The 24,697-nt window shown below is 43.1% G+C and overlaps 1 protein-coding gene across 5 annotated transcripts in view; it reads left to right on the top strand.

Annotated features, from left to right (window-relative positions):
* Positions 1 to 12,443: 12,443 nt before the first annotated feature.
* The window catches only part of LOC118393284 (desmocollin-2-like), a 36,389-nt gene continuing 24,135 nt past the window's right edge, over positions 12,444 to 24,697 (top strand). The window contains exons 1-3 of one of the 5 annotated variants that reach the window (XM_052461262.1): positions 20,380 to 20,610; positions 22,843 to 22,930; positions 23,439 to 23,655. Coding sequence is in view for 1 of the 5 variants with exons in the window: in XM_035785833.2 (XP_035641726.1) it covers positions 20,657 to 20,695; positions 22,843 to 22,930 (127 nt within the window). In the remaining 4 variants the exon portion in view is untranslated. Of the gene's footprint in view, positions 12,463 to 20,379; positions 20,696 to 22,842; positions 22,931 to 23,438; positions 23,676 to 24,697 lie in introns of those variants that run through there. The other 4 variants (XM_052461249.1, XM_035785833.2, XM_035785842.2 and 1 more) reach the window with 4 other exon arrangements.

Below are 24,697 nucleotides of genomic sequence, written 5' to 3'. Positions count from 1 at the left end.
CGCAGCCACTGCGGGCTAGCCTACAAAGTCAACAAGGCAGCCACTGCCAGCTAGCCTACTTCAGCAGTACTGTATCATTTTAATCATTTTAGTCAATAAGATTCTTGCTACGTAAGCTTAACTTTCTGAACATTCGAGACGTGTAGTCCACTTGTCATTCCAATCTCCTTGCATTAGCGTAGCCTCTTCTGTAGCCTGTCAACTATGTGTCTGTCTATCCCTGTTATCTCCTGTCTGCACAGACCATACAAACGCTCTACACCGCGTGGCCGCGGCCACCCTAATCTGGTGGTCCCAGCGCGCACGACCCACGTGGAGTTCCAGGTCTCCGGTAGCCTCTGGAACTGACGATCTGCGGCCAACAAGGCAGAGTTCATCTCAGCCTATGCCTCCCTCCAGTCCCTCGACTTCTTGGCACTGACGGAAACATGGATCACCACAGATAACACTGCTACTCCTACTGCTCTCTCTTCTCCCGCCCACGTGTTCTCGCACACCCCGAGAGCTTCTGGTCAGCGGGGTGGTGGCACCGGGATCCTCATCTCTCCCAAGTGGTCATTCTCTCTTTCTCCCCTTACCCATCTGTCTATCGCCTCCTTTGAATTCCATGCTGTCACAGTTACCAGCCCTTTCAAGCTTAACATCCTTATCATTTATCGCCCTCCAGGTCCCCTCGGAGAGTTCATCAATGAGCTTGATGCCTTGATAAGCTCCTTTCCTGAGGACGGCTCACCTCTCACAGTTCTGGGCAACTTTAACCTCCCCACGTCTACCTTTGACTCATTCCTCTCTGCCTCCTTCTTTCCACTCCTTTCCTCTTTTGACCTCACCCTCTCACCTTCCCCCCCTACTCACAAGGCAGGCAATACGCTCGACCTCATCTTTACTAGATGCTGTTCTTCCACTAACCTCATTGCAACTCCCCTCCAAGTCTCCGACCACTACCTTGTATCCTTTTCCCTCTCGCTCTCATCCAACACTTCCCACACTGCTCCTACTCGGATGGTATCGCGCCGTCCCAACCTTCGCTCTCTCTCCCCCGCTACTCTCTCCTCTTCCATCCTATCATCTCTTCCCTCTGCTCAAACCTTCTCCAACCTATCTCCTGATTCTTCCTCCTCAACCCTCCTCTCCTCCCTTTCTGCATCCTTTGACTCTCTATGTCCCCTATCCTCCAGGCCGGCTCGGTCCTCCCCTCCCGCTCCGTGGCTCGACGACTCATTGCGAGCTCACAGAACAGGGCTCCGGGCAGCCGAGCGGAAATGGAGGAAAACTCGCCTCCCTGCGGACCTGGCATCCTTTCACTCCCTCCTCTCTACATTTTCCTCCTCTGTCTCTGCTGCTAAAGCCACTTTCTACCACTCTAAATTCCAAGCATCTGCCTCTAACCCTAGGAAGCTCTTTGCCACCTTCTCCTCCCTCCTGAATCCTCCTCCCCCCCCCCTCCCTCTCTGCAGATGACTTCGTCAACCATTTTGAAAAGAAGGTCGATGACATCCGATCCTCGTTTGCTAAGTCAAACGACACCGCTGGTTCTGCTCACACTGCCCTACCCTATGCTCTGACCTCTTTCTCCCCTCTCTCTCCAGATGAAATCTCGCGTCTTGTGACGGCCGGCCGCCCAACAACCTGCCCGCTTGACCCTATCCCCTCCTCTCTTCTCCAGACCATTTCCGGAGACCTTCTCCCTTACCTTACCTCACCTCGCTCATCAACTCATCCCTGACCGCTGGCTACGTCCCTTCCATCTTCAAGAGAGCGAGAGTTGCACCCTTCTGAAAAAACCTACACTCGATCCCTCCGATGTCAACAACTACAGACCAGTATCCCTTCTTTCTTTTCTCTCCAAAACTCTTGAACGTGCCGTCCTTGGCCAGCTCTCCCGCTATCTCTCTCAGAATGACCTTCTTGATCCAAATCAGTCAGGTTTCAAGACTAGTCATTCAACTGAGACTGCTCTTCTCTGTATCACGGAGGCGCTCCGCACTGCTAAAGCTAACTCTCTCTCCTCTGCTCTCATCCTTCTAGACCTATCGGCTGCCTTCGATACTGTGAACCATCAGATCCTCCTCTCCACCCTCTCCGAGTTGGGCATCTCCGGCGCGGCCCACGCTTGATTGCGTCCTACCTGACAGGTCGCTCCTACCAGGTGGCGTGGCAAGAATCTGTCTCCTCACCACGCGCTCTCACCACTGGTGTCCCCAGGGCTCTGTTCTAGGCCCTCTCCTATTCTCGCTATACACCAAGTCACTTGGCTCTGTCATAACCTCACATGGTCTCTCCTATCATTGCTATGCAGACGACACACAATTAATCTGCTCCTTTCCCCTTCTGATGACCAGGTGGCGAATCGCATCTCTGCATGTCTGGCAGACATATCAGTGTGGATGACGGATCACCACCTCAAGCTGAACCTCGGCAAGACGGAGCTGCTCTTCCTCCCGGGAAGGACTGCCCGTTCCATGATCTCGCCATCACGGTTGACAACTCCATTGTGTCCTCCTCCCAGAGCGCTAAGAACCTTGGCGTGATCCTGGACAACACCCTGTCGTTCTCAACTAACATCAAGGCGGTGGCCCGTTCCTGTAGGTTCATGCTCTACAACATCCGCAGAGTACGACCCTGCCTCACACAGGAAGCGGCGCAGGTCCTAATCCAGGCACTTGTCATCTCCCGTCTGGATTACTGCAACTCGCTGTTGGCTGGGCTCCCTGCCTGTGCCATTAAACCCCTACAACTCATCCAGAACGCCGCAGCCCGTCTGGTGTTCAACCTTCCCAAGTTCTCTCACGTCACCCCGCTCCTCCGCTCTCTCCACTGGCTTCCAGTTGAAGCTCGCATCCGCTACAAGACCATGGTGCTTGCCTACGGAGCTGTGAGGGGAACGGCAGCTCAGTACCTCCAGGCTCTGATCAGGCCCTACACCCAAACAAGGGCACTGCGTTCATCCACCTCTGGCCTGCTCGCCTCCCTACCACTGAGGAAGTACAGTTCCCGCTCAGCCCAGTCAAAACTGTTCGCTGCTCTGGCCCCCCAATGGTGGAACAAACTCCCTCACGACGCCAGGACAGCGGAGTCAATCACCACCTTCCGGAGACACCTGAAACCCCACCTCTTTAAGGAATACCTAGGATAGGATAAAGTAATCCTTCTCACCCCCCCCCCCATTAAAAGATTTAGATGCACTATTGTAAAGTGGCTGTTCCACTGGATGTCATAAGGTGAATGCACCAATTTGTAAGTCGCTCTGGATAAGAGCGTCTGCTAAATGACTTAAATGTAAATGTAAATGTAAATGTAAATTGACATGTTGTCCATCCAATCATACGATTAGGATCAGAAAACAAACCTAGTGCGTTGTATTGGGGTTGTGCCGCAGAGGATTATAAGGAGTTCTAAGCATTGAGAAGCTTGAGTTGGTGGCATTATTGGATAGAGATTGAAAGGTGATAGTTGAGTATTTTTTTTATATTATTCAAATTAGTTTCTTCAAGTTACAGGAGACGGAGGAGGTAGATTATACATTGTTTTCTTGGTTTTATAACTTTATTTTTGTGTCCAGTTAGTGCAATTTATTTCAATTTGCCCTGCTAACTTCAGTAGCAAGTACTGTTAGCAATAGCTAACTAGCTAGTTACCAGCTTGAGTGTTCACTTTTCACCACCAATGCTACCACAAATTGTGTTTAGTTTTTGTTGAACCCCTTTCATTCTCTGGGGTACACAGAAAAGGTGCGAATTAAAACCGAGGGTCGACCTCTGCCTGAGATCTGTTTCATGAAGAAAGATGAAAAGGTGAGGGCGTTTAATACCAATTGGTATCAAAAGTATAGCTGGTTAACGGGGAGCCTTTCATCCTTTCAGCCTTTCATCCGCTTGTAGAGGTATCTCCAGATTGTCTAGGGAGGGAGGCCTACATCTGATGTGGGTAGTACCACCCACTCCCATTGATTTGCTGCGGACCCATAAAACGGACAGAAGAAGCCTGGGTTCCCACTGGGCATGGATCACTGATTGTCAACTTGATGAAATTCAAAGGACCGTAACCACCTGTCACGGTCGCACTCAAATCTCCCGAGCACATTTGGTGTATGCTAATGGTGCGACGCTACCGTCTGTGGGATTATTACTGAACGCCTCTAAGTCAGAATCCCCTAAACGTAACGATACCGTAGTGTAACAGTATAGACTTTACGTCCGTCCCCTCGCTCCGACCTGGGCGCGAACCAGGGACGCTCTGCACACGTCAACAGTCACCCTTGAAGCATCGTTACCCATCGCTCCACAAAAGCCGCGGCCCTTGCAGAACAAGGGGAACCACTACTTCAAGGTCTCAGAGCAAGTGACGTCACCGATTGAAACGCCACTAGCGCGCACCACAGCTAACTAGCTAGCAATTTCACATCGGCTACAGTAGCACCATGGATATTTGGTTGGCCCGGGATAGTCTGCCTCTTTTGGCAGGTGAGTAGAGCCGTTCGTGACGGAGTTGGGGTGCGGCCGGATGAGTTTCCACCCCTCTCCTGATGCGCACCGCATTTAGTGACGTTTAGTGCTAAATCACTCGAAGATGACCCGATTCTGGGTCAGGGTTTCATTCGTAGCAGAGCAGCTCACTCGCTGTGATCTATTGAAAGTCGGCCATCAGTCCAAGCTTTTGTCGGGACAGAAGGCGTCTTTCCTCCACCATCCTCCTTCTTTTATTACAGTTTACCATGTTCACACAGAAGGGCCAGGGACCAGAGGCCAGACACAGTGTGAGAGAGCCCAGGCAGGCAGGTAGAAGACGTAAGACATTGACATGGGGCTCTGGACAGGTAGGGGGCTAGGTGGTGGTCGCCCATCCACCAGGGGTCGTCCTCAGGTTGGAATGTAAGTCAGGTTGGGACACGCTGTGGAAGTCAAAGGGTCACCGGGTGCACATGTGCACTCGGAGTCCGAGCAGGGGCGGCCGGACTCGGGGGCCATGGAGGTTGGAGAGGGGACTTAGTCTCTGAGTGGAAAAAAGCAGGTGGATCACCAGGTGCACAGAGCCTGTTTTGGGTTACCAGGCACACAGAGCCTGTTTTGGGTTACCAGGCACACAGAGCCTGTTTCGGGTTACCAGGCACACAGAGCCTGTTTCGGGTTACCAGGTGAGCGTGGTTCCTTACAGTGGAAATATAGACGTCTTAGTGTCCAGGGAGGGGTGCTTAAGTGTGGGTGCCCTGGTTTGCCTGGTGGGCAAGGTTATGGAGATGGCTGAGCCCCGACCGAGACGCGATGATGGGTGATGCCCAGTGAGAGGGGTGTTGACAGGGTAGGGAGAGTGGGTGTGGAGGCCACACTCTCAGGCCCAGGGAGAGGGCAAGCAGGCAGGCAGGGAGTGTAGGCCTAGAGGCCTGGAGTCAGAGGTCACCAGGGCAATGGGGGCCTGCCTGGAGGCTAGGAAGGCCCCAGGGAGAAGGCCCAAGTGATTAGGTGTGCGAGTGACATTGTCCTTCAGGGGAGCAGAACAGGCAATTAATGTAAAATCGTGTGAGAGGAAAATGGACAAACAAAAGGGTGGGCCATGTATAAGGCTAGCCAGTGGATGTTCTGAAAGTAGTTTGAGGGATGTAGGTCACATGACCAGGGAACTGTTGGAATAAAAACGTGTGAGATGAAAATGGACAAACTGAAGGGTGTGCAATGTGTAGGCCCACTGAGTGTACATTCTGAACCTTGTTTGAGGCAAGTAGTTCTCATAACCAATGAGCTATTGAAAAGTTTAATTGTGAAAAAATGCATGTCAAATCGAGTTAGGTGAAAATGGACAAACTAAAGGGAGTGCAATGTCTAGGCCCACCCACTGTACATTCTGCACCTTGTTTGAGGTCAGTAGGTCACATGACCAAGGAACTATGGAATTTTACAATATTGAGAACTGCATGTAAAATCGAGTGAGATGAAAATGGACAAACAAAAGGCTGTGCAATATCGAAGGGTAGTTAATGGCCTTTAAGAACCTTGGTTGAGGTCAGTTGGTCACACGGCCAAGGAGCTATTGAATGGAACATGTTGAAAATTAATGTAAAATCGAGTAAGATGAAAAGGGACAAACAAAAGGGTGTGCAATATAGAAGGGTAGTTAGTGGACATTCTGAACCTGGGTTAAGTTCAGCAGGTCACATGACCAAGGAGCTATTGAAATTTTAATTTTGAGAAATGTATGTAAAATCACCTGAGATGAAAAGGGACATAGAAAAGGGTGTGCAATATAGCAGGATAGTTAGTGGACATTCTGAACCTTGGTTGAGGTCAGCAGGTCACATGACCAAGGAGCTATTGAAATGGCCAAATTTGAAAAATGCATGTATAATCGAGTGAGATGAAAATGGACAAAATAAAGGGTGTGCAATGTCATGGCCCACCTTCTGTACATTCTGCACCTTGGTTGAGGTCAGTAGGTCACATGACCAAGGAGCTATTGAAATGGCCAAATTTGAAAAATGCATGTATAATCGAGTGAGATGAAAATGGACAAAATAAAGGGTGTGCAATATACAAGGGTAGTTAGTGGCCATTCTGAACCTTAGTTGAGGTCAGTCAACATGACCAAGGAGCTATTGAATGAACAATGTTTAAAATTAATGTAAAATAGCTTAAGATGAAAAGGGACAAACAAAAAGGTGAGCCATATAGAAGGGTAGTTCGTGGCCATTCTGAACATTGGTTGAGGTTAGCAGGTCACATGACCAAGGTGCTATTGAAATGTACAATTTAAAAAAATGTATGTAAAATCACCTGAGATGGAGATGGACAAACTAAAGGGTGTGCAATATAAAAGGGTAGTTAGTGGTGTCGTGTCTTTGGCATCATTAAAACTGAAGACTTATTCATCAAATAACACTCTGTAATTATTATTACGCGATTAAACTGATTAATCATGTAACTGTAATTAACTAGGAGGTCGGGGCACCAAGGAAAATATTCAGATTACAAAGTTAGAATTTTCCTAATATAACTTTCAGATATTTTAATATCTGATCAATTAGTCTTCTAATTAATTAATTATTATTTACCTCACGTTGGTCTCATTCCAAACGTCGTAAATTATTGCTTATCTGCACGAACCCAGTCTTCACTATGAGTCATCCATACATCGATTGTCTTAAAATAATTTATTTACTAACTAAGTAATTCACAGAAATGCATAACAAACAGTAGATATGGTTACAAGGATATTATAGGAGAATGTGCCCTAGTGGGCTAAACCGGCATGGCAGCTTGTTAGACAAAAAGGGGAGTGGGGTGTCAGCTGAGGAGACACTACAGAGTTGAATATTATAACAATTTAAATGCTAATCCTTTGCACATGAACGCTCACTCATTCGGGAACATTTGCAATCAATATATATATTTACGCTCAGTGTGTCGTTGAGATCTCTGTTGAAAAGTTTGTTTCTGTTGGAGAGTCTGTCCGCCCCCTCTCTCTCTCTGTAGTCGTTAGAATGGATAGTTTAGAGTGACATTCATTCATGTCGTTATAGAATAGATGTTTCGGCGGTTGTCGGTCTTCGCGTTCAGTGATACCGAATTCCTAGCTGCAGACTAGTAATTCATATCAAAGACTTGTTCTTATTCTATCGGTATCGATAGTCTAAGAGTTTAACCACATGGTATGGTTAAAAGATTCAGCCATCTACTCAAACCATTGCTTATACTCAGGTTTATGGTCTCTACTCAAACCTTGGCCCTCTCGTGGTAAGCTAGTCTGCAACCTTTAGCCATCTCGTAATTGAGGTAAGCTCGGTCTCCTCTCAAACGTTGGCCCTCTCGTTATCGAGGTCAGCTGGTCTGGTGACAGAATACCCGGGTGGGGGTTTTATTCGGAAGAGCAGAAAAGGGCCTGTCCCATGACGCCAGACTATAACTGTGCTCATGGGTCATCCTCTAATTTAGTTAAACTCCAAAGGGAATTGGAGTTTCCTTCATTAAACAGTCCAAAATCACATTACACAATTTCACAAACAGTATCATCCTCACTCATTCATCTTATACAACAATTAGATGTTATCCTCATAACTGGGGCTATTGTATAAACAGCATTATGGTAACGTGGCCGTATTGTCTCCCATGAGTTTCACAAAATTGTACCAAACGGACCAGTTCGTAGCTGGATTCTTCACCGATCTTTTATACCTTCTCCAGAACATAAATGTCGTTCGGTTCTCCAGTTCTGTGAGGTGGAATAAATTCCTTTGTTCTCTCTATGAAACTCTCTCTCTAACTATACTGTGGCCATGAAGATTTAATCTCCTCCAGGAATTTACGACTTCTCTGACAACAGCAGCCTGGTTGTAGGAGACAGAGAGAGATGGTGCCAAGGTAGGGGGATGGTGCTCGCGGTGTCCAAAGAGGGCAACGTCATGACAGTGGCCATTCTGAACCTTGGTTGAGGTTAGCAGGTCACATGACCAAGGAGCTATTGAAATGTAAAATTTAGAAAAATGTATGTAAAATTGAGTGAGATGAAAATGGACAAACTAAAGGGTGTGCAATATGGAAGGGTAGTCATTGGACATTCTGAAACTTGTTTGAGGTCAGTAGGTCATATGACCAAGGAGCTATTGAATATAACATGTTGAATATTCATGTATAATCGAGTGAGATTCAAATCGACAATCTGAAGGGTGTGCAATGTGCAGGCCCACTGTGTACATTCTGATCCTTGTTTTAGGCAAGTAGGTCACATGACAACGGAGCTATTGAAATTGAAATGTATAGATTATTTTAAAATCGAATGAGATGAAAATGGGCAATCTAAATGTTGTTTAATGTGTAGGCCCTCTGAGTGTACATTCTGAACCTTGTTTGAGTCAAGTAGGTCACATGACCAAGGAGGTATTGAAATGAGAAAGTTTACATAATTAATGTAAAAATGTGTGAGATGTAATGAGACAAACCAAAGGGTGTGCAAAATAGAAGGGTAGTCAGTGGACATTCTGAACCTTGTTGTGTCATGTAGGTCACATGACCAAGGAGCTATTGAGGAGCTATTGACATTTTAAATGTAAAAAATGTATGTATAATCGAGTGAGATTAAAATGGACAAACTAAAGGGTGTGCAATGTGTAGGCCCACTGAGTGTACATTCTGAACCTTGTTTGACTTCAGTAGGTCACATGACCAAGGAGCTATTGAAATGTAACATTTTGAAAAATTAATGTAAAATCGTGTGAGATGAGAATGGACAAACTCAAGGTTGTGCAGTATGGAAGGGTAGTCATTGGACATTCTAAAACTTGTTTGAGTCCAGCTATATATAAGGCTTGTCAGTGGATATTCTGACAGAAGTTTGAGGGTTGTAGGTCACATGACCAAGGAGCTATTGAAATGTAACATTTTGAAAAATTAATGTAAAATCGTGTGAGATGAGAATGGACAAACTCAAGGTTGTGCAATATGGAAGGGTAGTCATTGGACATTCTAAAACTTGTTTGAGTCCAGCTATATATAAGGCTTGTCAGTGGATATTCTGACAGAAGTTTGAGGGTTGTAGGTCACATGACCAAGGAGCTATTGAAATGTAACATTTTGAAAAATTAATGTAAAATCGTGTGAGATGAGAATGGACAAACTCAAGGTTGTGCAATATGGAAGGGTAGTCATTGGACATTCTAAAACTTGTTTGAGTCCAGCTATATATAAGGCTTGTCAGTGGATATTCTGACAGAAGTTTGAGGGTTGTAGGTCACATGACCAAGGAGCTATTGAAATGTAACATTTTGAAAAATTAATGTAAAATCGTGTGAGATGAGAATGGACAAACTCAAGGTTGTGCAATATGGAAGGGTAGTCATTGGACATTCTAAAACTTGTTTGAGTCCAGCTATATATAAGGCTTGTCAGTGGATATTCTGACAGAAGTTTGAGGGTTGTAGGTCACATGACCAAGGAGCTATTGAAATTTGAATGTTTGAAAACTGTAAAATCGTTTGAGATTGAAATGGACAAAGAGCCTATATATTTAGGCTATATACTTCTCATCATGAAGAACAAGTTCAAATATCATGACTAAAGAGGTCTAGTAGTCTAGCCATACATACATAAAGTGGAAATCTAGCATTTATGACCAGAGAGGTATTGAAATTCGAAACAATAAAAACATAGAAAAATGTATGTAACATCACCTGAGTTGAAAATTGACAATTCAAGGGTGTGCAATTTAGTGACTGGATGTTCTGAAAGTAGTTTGAGGGTTGTAGGTCACATGGCCAAGGATATATTGAAATAAGCAACATTGAAAAACATTGAAAATTAAAGTAAAATTGTGTGAGATGAGAATGGACAAACTCAAGGTTGTGCAATATGGAAGGGTAGTCATTGGACATTCTAAAACTTGTTTGAGTCCAGCTATATATAAGGCTTGTCAGTGGATATTCTGACAGAAGTTTGAGGGTTGTAGGTCACATGACCAAGGAGCTATTGAAATGTAACATTTTGAAAAATTAATGTAAAATCGTGTGAGATGAGAATGGACAAACTCAAGGTTGTGCAATATGGAAGGGTAGTCATTGGACATTCTAAAACTTGTTTGAGTCCAGCTATATATAAGGCTTGTCAGTGGATATTCTGACAGAAGTTTGAGGGTTGTAGGTCACATGACCAAGGAGCTATTGAAATTTGAATGTTTGAAAACTGTAAAATCGTTTGAGATTGAAATGGACAAAGAGCCTATATATTTAGGCTATATACTTCTCATCATGAAGAACAAGTTCAAATATCATGACTAAAGAGGTCTAGTAGTCTAGCCATACATACATAAAGTGGAAATCTAGCATTTATGACCAGAGAGGTATTGAAATTCGAAACAATAAAAACATAGAAAAATGTATGTAACATCACCTGAGTTGAAAATTGACAATTCAAGGGTGTGCAATTTAGTGACTGGATGTTCTGAAAGTAGTTTGAGGGTTGTAGGTCACATGGCCAAGGATATATTGAAATAAGCAACATTGAAAAACATTGAAAATTAAAGTAAAATTGTGTGAGATGAAAATGGACCAAAAAAAGGATGTACTACATCATTTCAAGGGTGTGCAATTTAGTAACTGGATATTTTGAAAGTTGTTTGAGGGTTATAGGTCATAATACTAAGGAGCTGTTGATAAAAATTATCATAAAATCTCATGAGATGCAAATGGACAAAAAAAGGGTGTGCAATGTGTAGGCCCAATGAGTGTACATTCTGAATATTGTTTGAGGTGTGTGGGTCACAAGACCAAGGCACTATTGAATTTTAGAAATTAAAATCAATGATTTAAAATAGTGTGAGATGTAAACCAACAAAAAAAGTGTGTGCAATGTTTGTCTATGCCATCGGTTTAGCTAGAACCAGTTTTTAAAGTTTTAGGATTAATTGTTAAAGAGCTATTGAAATTAGAAAAAATTGTTGACAGTCCCTAACTGCTGTTGGTGGATTTAAGGAAAACTGCAGGCGAATAGTTGAATATCCAACCTGAATGTTCTCTTTACCTCGGTCAACCACAAAGATGTTCTAGTGGTAATTGCACGTAACGATGCTTTACTTGCTGAACATATGGAACTTTCTACTGTCTTCTATGTAATCATTCAGAATAATAATTGATAGCTTCCATCGCATCACCCATTAAAAGTTAGAGGTTGACGCAGCACATGTTTTTAACGTGCGCTCAAGTAGGCTTTCCACTTTCCATCACTCCGGACAGACACAAGCAAAAACGAATTAAATAAATGTAGCAGCAGCCTAGGCTACACCTAAACATTTCATCACTTTTGGATGAAAGGCGTGCCCAGAGTAAATTGCCTCCTACTCTTTCCCAGATGGGAATATATGCATATTATTATTACTGGTGGATAGAAAACACTCTGAAGTTTCTAAAACTGTTTGAATTATGTCTGTGAGTATAACAGAACTCATATGGCAGACAAAAACCTGAGAAGAAATCCAAACAGGAAGTGAGAACTCAATTTTGAAAACAGTGCCATTTGATGTCCATTTTAGATATGGATGAGCATGCACTTCCTAGGGCTTCCACAAGATGTCACCGTCTTTAGATTCTGGTTGTATGATTCTACTATAAAGGAGGGGCTCATAATAGCTCTTTGAGTGGGTTGTCTGGCAGAAAGCCTCGGTCTCATTGCGTACGGTCACGAGAGAATGTTCTTTCGTTCCAATGCGTTTCTTCAGACAATGAAATTCTCCGGTTGGAACCTTATTGCTGATTAATGTTTAAAACATCCTAAATATGGATTGCATACATCATTTGACTTGTTTCTACGACCTGTAACTGAACTTTTTGAGTTTTTGTCTGGAGGAATTGCTTGTGCTTTTTTAGGATTGAATGCAGGGCTGAACGAGCTAACAACAAGTGGCTAAATGATGGGCTTTATGGAACTTTATGGAACAAATTGTCGAACTGGGATTCCTGGAACTGCCTTCTGATGAAGATATTCAAAGGTAAGTGAATATATATTGTGTTTTTTGTAGCTTCTGTTGACGCCAAAATGGCTGCTATTTCTTTGGCTAATTTGGGTTCTGAGCGCCATTCTCAGATTATTCTTTTTCCTTAAAGTTAAAAAAAAATCTGACACAGCAGTTGCATAGAGGATACGTTTATCTTTAATTTTGTGAATAACACTTGCATCTTTTATCAATGTTTATCGTGAGTATTTCTGCAAAATCACTGGATGTTTTGGAATCAAAACATTACTGCACGTAACCCGCCAATGTAAACTGAGATTTGTTATATATATATATATATATGCACATTATCGAACAAAACACACAATACATGTATGACATGATGTCCTATGAGTGTCATCTGGTGGAGATAATCAAAGGTTAGTGATTCATTTTATCTATATTTCTGCTTTTGTGACTGTGAAAAATGGCTGTGTGTATTTGAATTTGGTGGTGATCTAACGTAAATATATGTTGTGTTTTCAATGTTTTCAATTCACGCCCTGGGGCCTGTTGCACAAAAGTAGAATTAAGACATCCGGGATAAATGACTAAGCTGAGCTCAATGAAGCCAAAACATGTGCGTCCAGGCTTAATTGGTTGCACAAAGACCAAGCCAGGATGAGCAGACACGGATTCATTAAGCCAGGTGAAACCAATCCTGGATAGGTGCGCGCTCACGGCTCACTCAAATAGACCCCGCCACAGATCACAGATTAACTGATTTACCATGGCAACTAGAGCCGCGTACTTTTCCCCGTCGGAAGCACAAATCCTCATGGAGGCATACGAGGAGGTAAAATATATAATTAAGAAGAAAGGCAACACCGCCACAGTGATAAAGCAAAGAGAAAAAGCGTGGCAAAGTATTGCAGACCGCCTGAATGCGTAAGTAGTGCACAATTACACACTCACCGCTCCGCTGAAACATCACAATTACAATTCAAATATTTAATTCACATCTCCAAAAACGCAGTTGTACTGTAATTATGAAACGGTTAAATTTTTAATTGAAATGCACTGCAGATATGAGTGCAATTGTGTACAGTAAGTCCATCACACTGTATAAAGCTATGATAAATTATTATTAAAGCCTTACATTATTATTTAACGTTACTACGCTCAGTACGGTTTAATCTTAGCCGTTGTACTCTGCTTCTTATGTTGTCCACCGTTTTTTTGTGTTTCTCCTGCTTTCATTAATGTAAAGCTGCTTTGACAGAATGAAACAATTGTGAAAAGTGCTATATAAATAAAATTTAATTGAATAAATAGATGAGCTATAATAATAATCACTTTAATTTATATAGCGCCTTTCAAAGGACCCAAGGTCGGTTGCTCACTGCACTGCAAAAATGTCTTTCTTACTTAGTATTTTTGTCTTGTTTTCAGTTTTAAAAAAATATCTAAAAAACATCTTGAATATTTTCTTGAGCAAAATTACCTAGGAAAATAAGCAAAAAAATCTGCCAGTGATGTGCATTGATTGGTGTAATATTCCTCATCTTATGATTTCAGATGGTCTGCAATGCTGACTGTGTGATCAGCAATGTTGTGGCAAAATGGCCTGGCTCAGTCCATGACTCCAGAATCTTTCGGGCCTCTGAAATCTATCAGTGCCTATCACAAGGTAAGCCACACAACCCCTATTTATAACCATCATGGCTGTGTCAAGAATATCACTGTGTTTATGAGGTAGTAATGATGAGATTTTGTGTTGACAGGTGAATTCTCTGGTGTGTTGCTGGGAGACAGGGGTATGGCTGCCAGCCTTTTCTCCTGACACCTTTCACAGACCCCCAGGAAGCACAGCAGGCCTACAACCATGCCCATGCCAGGACCAGGGCCAGAGTTGAAATGACCTTTGGCCTCCTGAAGGCACGCTTTCACTGCCTTCACAAATTAAGGGTCAGCCCTGTTAGGGCATGTGATATTACTGTGGCTTGTGCTGTCCTCCACAATGTGGCCTGCCTGAGGAAGGAGAGGGCCCCAGAGTGCCACCAGCCATGGACTGGGACAATCCGGCAATCTTCCCTGATGACGACAGTGGTCGGCTGCTGAGGGACCAATATGTGTTGAATTATTTTAGTTAGTATGTGTGCTTTCAATTTTGGTTAAATATGTCCTGCGGTGGCAGAGGAATTTGGGTTTTTTGGGTTCGTTTTTTACGAATTTGGCCTCTTATGATGTTTGTGCGGTATACTGTGTGTAATACAAGGCTGCAGGGAGGCTACTGCATCCATTCATTTGTTTGTTCAGTTGATGTGTATGGATTTGTCCTGCATTTATTTTAGTGTGCAGACATGCAGGGTGTGTTATATACAGACCTTTGAATGTGTATGTATCATTTTGTATAATATGCTTGGATTCTGTGCTTTCCATCTTGTAGAGTCACTGTGACTTCAGTTTCGAAAGGAGCTGATGGTTTACCTGCTTTGTTTTGTCCTTATTCAATAAAGGAACATAATGTTACACATTGTGTTTTTATATTCATATGGAATGTGTATTTGTTTATATGACAGAGTACTAGGGCCACACTGAAGAAAAAGGATAAAGTCATAAATTTATGAGGCTGGTTCTTTCTGCAGAAAAGCTACATATTGTTTTTACAGTTTTGATACTTATGACAATGTGATACTTAATATTCTGGCACATCAGCATGTCTTTGTTTATGAAACCATACTGAAGTACAATTTCACGAAATGCCCCGCATCTGTCATTTTAACAACTGTCCTCCTTTAAAACAACTGGTTACAATATTATGACTTGTCTTTTTTCCCTCTGTGGCCCTAATATTCTATCATTTTATATATAGTCTATGGGAAACTGTAAATTATCTAATGATAGCAACATCTAAAAATCATTTTTTATCCAAAATCATTGAAATTAATGATCACAAACGTTTAAATAATGACAGTGGGTCTAGTTATATGTGATAACAATGTATAGTGAGCAGTGAAATAACTATTGGTTTCCATTTGTGGTGACTGCTGACTGACATTAGGGATGAGATTAAATAGATCCTGGAATTTAGCCTGGTCTGGAGCAGGCTAGCTCCACAGAATAAATCTCCATGGTAATTTATACCATAACATATCCTCCTGCCCCCTATCCATCTTTAGTGCAACCGGATTACGGATCAATTGAGCCAGGATCACCAAGATATCCTGGCTTAATCCCTTATCCTAGTTTTGTGCAACAGGCCCCTGGTCTTAGTATTCTGTGTTTTCTTTATTATTTTGGTTAGGCCAGGGTGTGACATGGGTTTATTTTGTGGTGTGTTTTTGTATAGGGGTTTTAGTAGGGATTGGGATTGTGGCTTAGTAGGGTTGTCTAGCATAGTCTATGGCTGTCTGAATTGGTTCTCAATCAGAGGCAGGTGATTATCGCTGTCTCTGATTGGGAACCATATTTAGGCAGCCATATTCTTTGAGTGTTTTGTGGGTGATTGTTCCTGTCTCTGTTGTCACCAGATAGGCTGTATAGGTTTTCACGTTACGTTTGTTGTTTTTGTATTGTTTGTTTTTCATCATTATTTAACATGTATGAAAATTACCACACTGCATTTTGGTCCGACTCTCCTTCGACGGAAGAAAACCGTAACAATTTGCTGTATTGGACTTGTTAATGTGTGAAAGTTAAATATTTCTAAATATTTTTTACATTTCCTGCGCCACCTTTTCAGCTGAATGGGGGAGAGGGGGTGTTGTAAATGACTATTGTAGCTGGAAATGTCTGATTTTTTTAATGGAATATCTTCATAGGCGAACAGAGGCCCATTATCAGCAACCATCACTCCTGTGTTCCAATGGCACGTTGTGTTAGCTAATCCAAGTTTATCATTTTAAAAGGTTAATTGATCATTAGAAAACCCTTTTGCAATTATTTTAGAACAGCTGAAAACTGTTGTCCTGATAAAAGAAGCAATAAATCTGGCCTTCTTTAGACTATTTGAGTATCTGGAGCGTCAGCATTTGTTGGTTCGATTACAGGCTCAAAATGTCCAGAAACAAACTTTCATCTGAAACTCGTCAGTCTATTCTTGTTTTGAGAAATGAAGGCTATCCCATGCCAGAAATTGCCAAGAAACGGAAGATCTCGTACAACACTGTGTACTACTCCCTTCACAGAACAGCTCAAACTGTATCTAACCAGAATAGAAAGAGTGGGAGGCCCCGGTGCACAACTGAGCAACAGGACAAGTACATTAGATTGTCTAGTTAGTTGAGTTGTGTAGTGGCTTTGCTGGCATGCATCCCACATAGTTTATTTATTTCCCCACCAAGATGTACATGCTAAAATCACCACTGGTCATACGGGGATGATAGCTGATCTGTTGATCCCTAGCCTAGTTTCGTGGTCCCAAATAGCACCCTATTCCCTACATAGTGCACTACTTTTGACCACAGCCCTATAGGAAATAGGCTGTAATTTGGGACGCAGACAAAGTTTCTCTGATCTGCTGGATAAAGTTGACAGATCAGCAGTTGCGTTTCAAATGGAACCCTTTTCCCTACACTATAAATGAAACGCAGTGCCATTTCGGACAGACCAGTAGTTGAGGTTTTCTTTCAGTTTCCTCCTCCTTCCTGCTAATGTAATTGGACACCATTGTGGGAGGTTGTCCTCTCGTCACCCCTAGTTACAAGCTACAAGTCAGAAGGGTGGAGGCTCCAGGGTAGGAAGCTAAGGGTGGAGTTGGACCTGAGGGAAGGAAGGGAGAGAGAGAAGAGGGAGACACTCCCCAAATATCAGAGTAGTGCTACATTCCAGGCTCTGCTGGGGCCGCACCCTGTGAATCCTGCGGCTCTGCCCTGGCAGATCTGTGTGTGTGTTTACCGTTGCATTTATTGTGTGTGTGTTCTCTTCAGCGGTGTGATGATATATGCTTCAGAATGACTGGAATAAAATGTTGTTGGGAAACAAATTGGATTTGCAGGCGCAGTGCCAGGATTCACACACCATCTCCTCGATCTCAACTGAAAACTCGTCAATCTCTCAGTTATAATTTTCGCAAACAACCATCTGGTTAGATAATATGTTCCAGACAGTTATTTGGACCAGGCTGCTGTGATGATTGTCATGCAGATTGCTGTAATTGTGTTAATACTTTTTCATAATGAAAGGACAACTTTTTTGCCGGACAACAGCGATAGAATGTTAAAGAGCGTCTGCCCCAAAAAGCAACAAATCCCTTTGAAAACGGCTTATATGGCATCTATATGAGTCAGAAACATTTTGACTACAAAGTGTAAATAGGATAATTTTGGTCATAAGTTCAGCCTCGTCTGAAACAAAGTTTGGAACCTTAGTTCGTCACAAGAGTAAATGAAGGTTGGGTTTGGATTAAAATTGTCAAAAACTCATGCCCCCTTTTGCTAAGCGCCACGTTCAAATTGCCCCTCCGCCCACTTTGCTTCACATCATTTAATGGGGCTCCGTTGTTTCATGGCCCCCAACGCATTCAAAGGACGGCAGATTAAAAAGCCCTAAACAGATTGACCATGCCTCCACAGCCAAAGTTCTATTTTTTGCATGCCATGCCGAAGGACCCTAGTACGCAGAATAGGTGGTTGGAGTTGGTCAGCCCCCAAGTCTGCACCAGTAACGGTAGCTTTGTGTGCAATGACCAGTGGTGGTGAGTATAATCAGAGATACTGGAATATAATGACCTCTCTGACAACTTAGGTAACGACGTTATCTACCTACATAACAAGCAATAACATTATCTATCTTTTGATAATGCAGGCAGGCTTGCTAACGTTAGCTAGCGAGGCAGGCTAGCTAATGTTTTAGTTAACGTTAGCTACCTAGCTACCTCATTACAACTTAGTTAGGTCGTAGCTCATACAAGTTTATTGTGTATTGTCTAGATACTGCTGGTTATGTAACGTTATCATTTGATAATGCTAGCGAGGTAGTTCGTTGCTCATAAAGTGTATTCTGTATTGTCTAGGGCAAAACAAAATAATAGATGCAGCTATGGCGGCAGCCAACTCATGTCTGAGTCTGACTAATACTAGCCAAAAGCCCCAAACGAGGCCAAATCAGTGGGTGCAGTTCCCCTTTAATAATTGAATGCGTGCTAATGACGGTAATATGAAAGTTTACATTTCTACATTACCGCAATCATGACTAGGTCAGATGGTGGAAATAGAAGTACAGGCTCTGTGGTGGGCAATACCTTTCAGATATAAAGGAAAGTTGGTGAAATGTTAAAGTTGGCAGGTTCTCGTCTCTGTTTGAAAGGACTATTAGTTTGCTCTCTCTCTCTCTGCTCCCGCCAGTGTCATGCACCCTGATCAGCTCTTCATAAAGAGGTGGGAGTGAGGTCACCATTCTGCTTTCTCACTCCCTCTCAACTCCCCTGTCTGTGCCCCTCACTTAGCCTACCACACACATTGACACACAAACACACACACACACACACACATATGAATTTAGATGCGCACACATATTCCTCACACACACTCCTCAAGGGCCTGGAGTGGTGGATGTGCATTCCTGGAGTCTGGGCTATGAGGTCTAAGTGGGCTAGGTGGTTAATTTTCAAGGATAACAACTACTTCAAGGTCTCAGAGCGAGTGACGTCGCCGATTGAAATGCTATTAGCCCGCTAACTAGCTAGCCATTTCACATCGGTTACACTGTAATGACACATAATAATGAATTATAATAATTGATTGGAATAACTTTTCCACCTAGGTGCTCAAAGCACTTTACATAGTAAGGGGGAAACTCTCGTCATCCACCACCAATGTGTGGCACCCACTTGGGTGATTCATGGCAACCATTTGTGCCAGGACTCTCAGCACACATCACATCACATTTGTACTCTCCCTCAGCAGGCTTCTGTTTGTCTGTATGTCAAGGTGTAGACTAGACTGTAACTCATGTATTATTGTTCTGTCTGATACACCTGCATGAATGAATTAAGTAAAGGTCAACCTGTTTATGTCTGTAGATAAAGGTTTTATTATGACTTCACTCTCTCTTTCTCACACATGCATACCGTGCGAACGCATACACACAGACGTTATGTTATTTTATCCTCGTGGGGACCTCATTCATTCAAATCCTAGTTTCCCTAACCCCTAACCTATACCATAACCTAACCTTAACCCTCCCGAGTGCTGCAGCAGTCTAAGGCACTGCATCGCAGCACAAGAGGTGTCACTACAGTCCCTGGTTCAAATCCAGGCTGTATCACATCTGGCCGTGATTGGGAGTCCCATAGGGTAGTGCCCAGTGTTGTCCGGGTTTTGCTGGGGTCGGCTGTCATTGTAAAAACGAATTTGTTCTTAACTGACTTGCCTAAAGGTTAAACAAATTAACCTAACCCCTTAAGGTGTCTGCATGCCAGCTGGAACATTTTGGTAGAGTTCATATTATGACTTTTTGTTTGTTTTGGACTTAGGTGAGGTTTATTTTGGTTGTTCGGGCACACACATTTTTATCTGGAGTCAAGCCGAAGTTCGGAGCGGAAGTCTATGCCCTTCGTCTGTGATTGGTCAACAGTACGAATTCTTCAATAAAGTCCTTGTTTTCCTATCTTTGTGGGGACTTTAGGGGATTTTAGGTCCCCACAAGGATAGAATAACCAACACGCACACCTAACAAGGGAGCAATACTATACATGGCTGTCAGACTTTTTACCTGCAAAGAGATAAAATCACACTGGTCTACACTTAAGCTTCTGTTTCCTTTCTGGTTGGTTTGGCCAATGACTCACTCTGAATCCATTAAAAACATAGGCCTAATATACAGTGTGGCACTTTTATTACAATAGCACATTTTGAAATGTTGGATAATAACTTAGATAAACACTTATAGTCAACATAGACAGTAAAACACACATTGTTGGGAAGGTTTGGCGTGGGTGGAGTCCAGACCCGAGATAAGACAGGACAGGAGGCGGGACAGTCCCTCCGGGTAAACCTGTTGGTGGTGATCGTTACGGCCAGACCCAGAGCGGACTCCGTACCCCCACACAGCCTGTCTCTCTCTGTCTCAATTCTTCCCGACACACCCTTGGAATTCATGTGTGAGCTAAAATAATTACCAAGGCTCTAGAGCCAAAACCTCCACCCATCCCTCGCGCCGCGCTGCACACGGGACTTCACCGAACGACTTCAGTCATTTTAGGTAGGGCGCGATTCTTCAGACTTCTGTTTATTCATCCCGCTGCGCAATGGCCCCGGGCGTCTTTTGCGTCAGCCTACTCACTGTGGTAAGTGACGGAAACCGCAAACAATAATTTTGTCTTGAAAGTCACAATAGCTGTCTTGGAGAATAGCGCTGATGTAGGCTAGACTATTTAACACACAATGCACACACTGGTTGAATCAATTTAGTTTCCACGTCATTTCAATGGAATAGACGTTGAATGGACGTCTGTGCCCAGTGGAACGGTATTCTTCACTGGGATCCGTTGTTTTCGGTATTTCCCTGAATAAAAGTGTTGAGGGAATAAAGTTCAGGTTTAAAAGTAGGTGGGCAGTCCAGTCCTCAATGTCTGACCACTACGCGTATCTCATGCAGACGTTTCGTGAGCAAATCGGTGTGGAATGTAAGCACAGAAATGACAGACGTATGTTGTTGAGCTGAAACTTTGTATAAAATGAGCATGATCCGTGTTCTCTAGTCTCCTGTCCTAGTCTCTTTCTCTGACGTGTGTTTAGGCTATAGGCTACTTATTTGTCAAGCTGAGTAGGCCTGTCTAGATCTATTGCAAATGCATTCATTAGTTATACATTTCACTGATACAGCACTCTCGCTGCGAATGGAGTTAATGATTATCGAAGGCACTACGGGTTATAAAAGAAACAAAGGTCTGGGAAATGCGAATCCAGATAAGACTTCTTTGATAAACTCCCGTAAAGCACAAATATTTTCAAATAGCCTAGTGTGTGGCGGCCCATGTTGACATATTTTTTTTTATAGCCATTATGACCAAGCTACTCCATATAGGAAAATAATAAGGTCATTTGGGGGCCTCATACAAACAGCATAAGGCCTCCTTACTCATTGCTCAACACTGCCCCACCAAAACATCCTATACTGTTTCAGGGACAAATATTAGAAATATTGCTTAAAATAACCCATATCCCAATCTGGGATTAAAAAACAAAGCAGTCACATCACCACTTGTTTTTATAAACAGCTTCAATGTTTGTAAACAACAGAAATGTGAACAAACACCGTACAGCCTTAACTAAAGATGGGGAAAGAAATTGATAAAGTTACATATCAAAATATTATTTGGGATGATATTATATCGATACTTTGACTCCAAGTATAGATTTGTAGATTATTATGTTTTGGCTTGGTAGCGTTAGCAAGCACCAGTCGGCTGTATCTATGCCAAAACGGAAGTATTTTTCATCCTATAGCTTTTTAAATAGTGAGCCAACAAGTTTTCACCACTTATATTTCCATGACTGATCAATACTAATTTTTGTTATGGGTCTCACTTGTCTCTCTGCAGTAGACATGCACTGAGTGTACAAAACATTACAAACACCTAATATTGAGTTGCACCCCCTTTTGCTCTTGGAACAGCCTCAATTCATCAGGGCATGGACTCTACAAGGTGTCAAAAGCATTCCACAGGGATGTTGGCCCATGTTGGTGCCAATGCTTCCCACAGGTGTGTCAAGTTGGCTGGATGTCTTTTGGGTGGTGGACCATTGTTAATAAACACGTAAACTGTTCAGCGTGAAACTCGGCAGCATTGCAGTTCTTTACACACTTAAATCTTTTGTCTTGCCCATTCAACCTCTGAATGGCACACATACACAATCAATATCTCAAGGCTTAAAAATACTTCTCTAACCTGTCTTTTCCCTTTCATCTGCCATGAGTCACATCATCAATAAGGGATCATAGCTTTCACCTGGATTCATCTGGTCAGTCTATGTCATGGAAAGAGCAGGTGTTCCTACTGTTTTGTACACTGTGTACAATGAGCAATACATATCGTATCGGCACCTGCGTATTGTGATAATATCGTGAGTTCCCTGGAAATTGTATAGTCAGTCCATGCATTTGTATGGTCAGTCCATGCATCCATAGATCTGTCTGAATTTGAGTGGTTACATTTCTCCAGACGAATCCCTAATCTTTTTAGGAAAACAGAGGCATTGTGCCTGCTTTGTTATTGTTTTGATTAAGGATTATAGCTTTAAGGTTAGGGTTCGAAGACATGCATCTGTAGCCAGTCTGTCTGCTCTCTTGACAAGGAGATGGCAGATAGCAGAAATGGATTTGGGAGTTAATGCATCACTGCATCACAAATATGGACTGTAGGAGAAGGAGAGTGACAAAGACAGGATGAAAGACACACATGTAAACTCGGTTCTCTCTGTTCTCTCTCAGATCATAGCTCAGTCTGAGTGCTGTGTTCCTCATTCCATCCAAGCCCAGGTCCCATTGGAGGTCAGGCCTGGCTATGTCATCTCTCAAGGTAGGCCTATAACACCTGCCTATCTGTGTGTAGCCTAGTCAATGTAAACTTCAAAAAGAAATGTCCTTTCACTGTCAACTGTGTTTATTTTCAGCAAACCTAACATGTGTACATATTTGTATGAACATAACAAGATTCAACAACTGAGACATAAACTGAACAAGTTCCACAGACATGTAACTAACAGAAGTGGAATAATGTCTCTGAACAAAGGGGGGGGGTCAAAAGTCAAAATCAAAAGTAAAAGTAAGTCAGTATCTGGTGTGGCCACCAGCTGCATTAAGTACTGCAGAGAATCTCCTCCTCATGGACTGTACCAGATTTGCCAATTCTTGCTCTGAGATGTTACCCCACTCTTCCACCAAGGCACCTGCAAGTTCCCTGACATTTCTGGAGGGAATGTCCCTAGTCCTCACCCTCCGATCCAACAGGTTCCAGACATAGTCAATGGGATTGAGAACGGGCTCTTCGCTGGCCACGGCAGAACACTGACATTCCTGTCTTGCAGGAAATCACGCACAGAACGAGCAGTATAGCTGGTGACATTGTCATGCTGGAGGGTCATGTCAGGATGAGCCTGCAGGAAGGCTACCACATGAGGGAGGAGGATGTCTTCCCTGTAACGCACAGCGTTGAGATTGCCTTCAATGACAACAAGCTCAGTCCGATGATGCTGTGACACACCGCCCCAGACCATGACAGACACTCCATCTCCATCACCCCTGGTGAGACAAAAACACGACTTGTAAGTGAAGAGCACATTTTGCCAGTACTGTCTGGACCAGCGACGATGGGTTTGTGCCCATAGGGGGAATTGCTGCCAGGTGTTTTTTATTATTTTATCTTTATTTAACTAGGCAAGTCAGTTAAGAACAAATTTGTATTTTCAATGACAGCCTAGGAACAGTGGGTTAACTGCCTTGTTCAGGGGCAGAATGACAGATTTTTACCTTGTCAGCTCGGTGATTCGAGCTTGCAACCTTTTAGTTACTAGTCCAACCCTCTAACCACTAGGCTACCTGCCACCCCTCACTCAGCCTATTGCGGACAGTCTGAGCACTGATGGAGGGATTGTGCCTTCCTTTGTGTATCTCAGGCAGTTGTTGTTGCCATCCTGTACCGCAAGTGTGATGTTCGGATGTACTGATCCAGTGCAGGTGTTGTTACACATGGTCTGCCACTGCAAGGACGATCAGCTGTCCGTCCTGTCTCCCTGTAGCACTGTCTTAGGACTGTCTTAGGCGTCTCACAGTACGACCATTGCAATTTATTGCCCTGACCACATGTGCAGTCCTCATGCCTCCTTGCATCATGCCTAAGGCACGTTCACGCAGATGAGCAGGGAACCTGGGCATCTTTCTTTTGGTGTTTTTCAGAGTCGGTAGAAAGGCCTCTTTTAGTGTCCTAAGTTTTCATAACTGTGACCTTAATTGCCTACCCCCTGTAAGCTGTTAGTATCTTAACGGCCGTTCCACAGGTGCATGTTCATGAATTGTTTATGGTTCATTGAACAAGCATGGGAAACATTGTTTAAACCCTTTACAATGAAGATCTGTGAAGTTATTTGGATTTTTACAAATTATCTTTGAAAGACAGGGTCCTGAAAAAGGGGTATGTTTTTTGTTGTTGTTGCTGAGTTTAGTTAGTGACAGTGTTTTATGTGTGTGTGAGTTATGTCTGACTCACTGCCTGTAGTTACCATTGCCTGTATTCACAAAAAGTTTCAGAGTAGGATATAGGATCAGATTTCCCCTTTTAGATCATACT

Source organism: Oncorhynchus keta, chromosome 1 (assembly GCF_023373465.1).
Source record: "Oncorhynchus keta strain PuntledgeMale-10-30-2019 chromosome 1, Oket_V2, whole genome shotgun sequence".
Classification (NCBI taxonomy): Eukaryota; Metazoa; Chordata; class Actinopteri; order Salmoniformes; family Salmonidae; genus Oncorhynchus; species Oncorhynchus keta.
The sequence above is the reverse complement of the archived record's forward strand: the minus strand, read 5'-3'. Positions and strand labels throughout refer to the sequence as shown.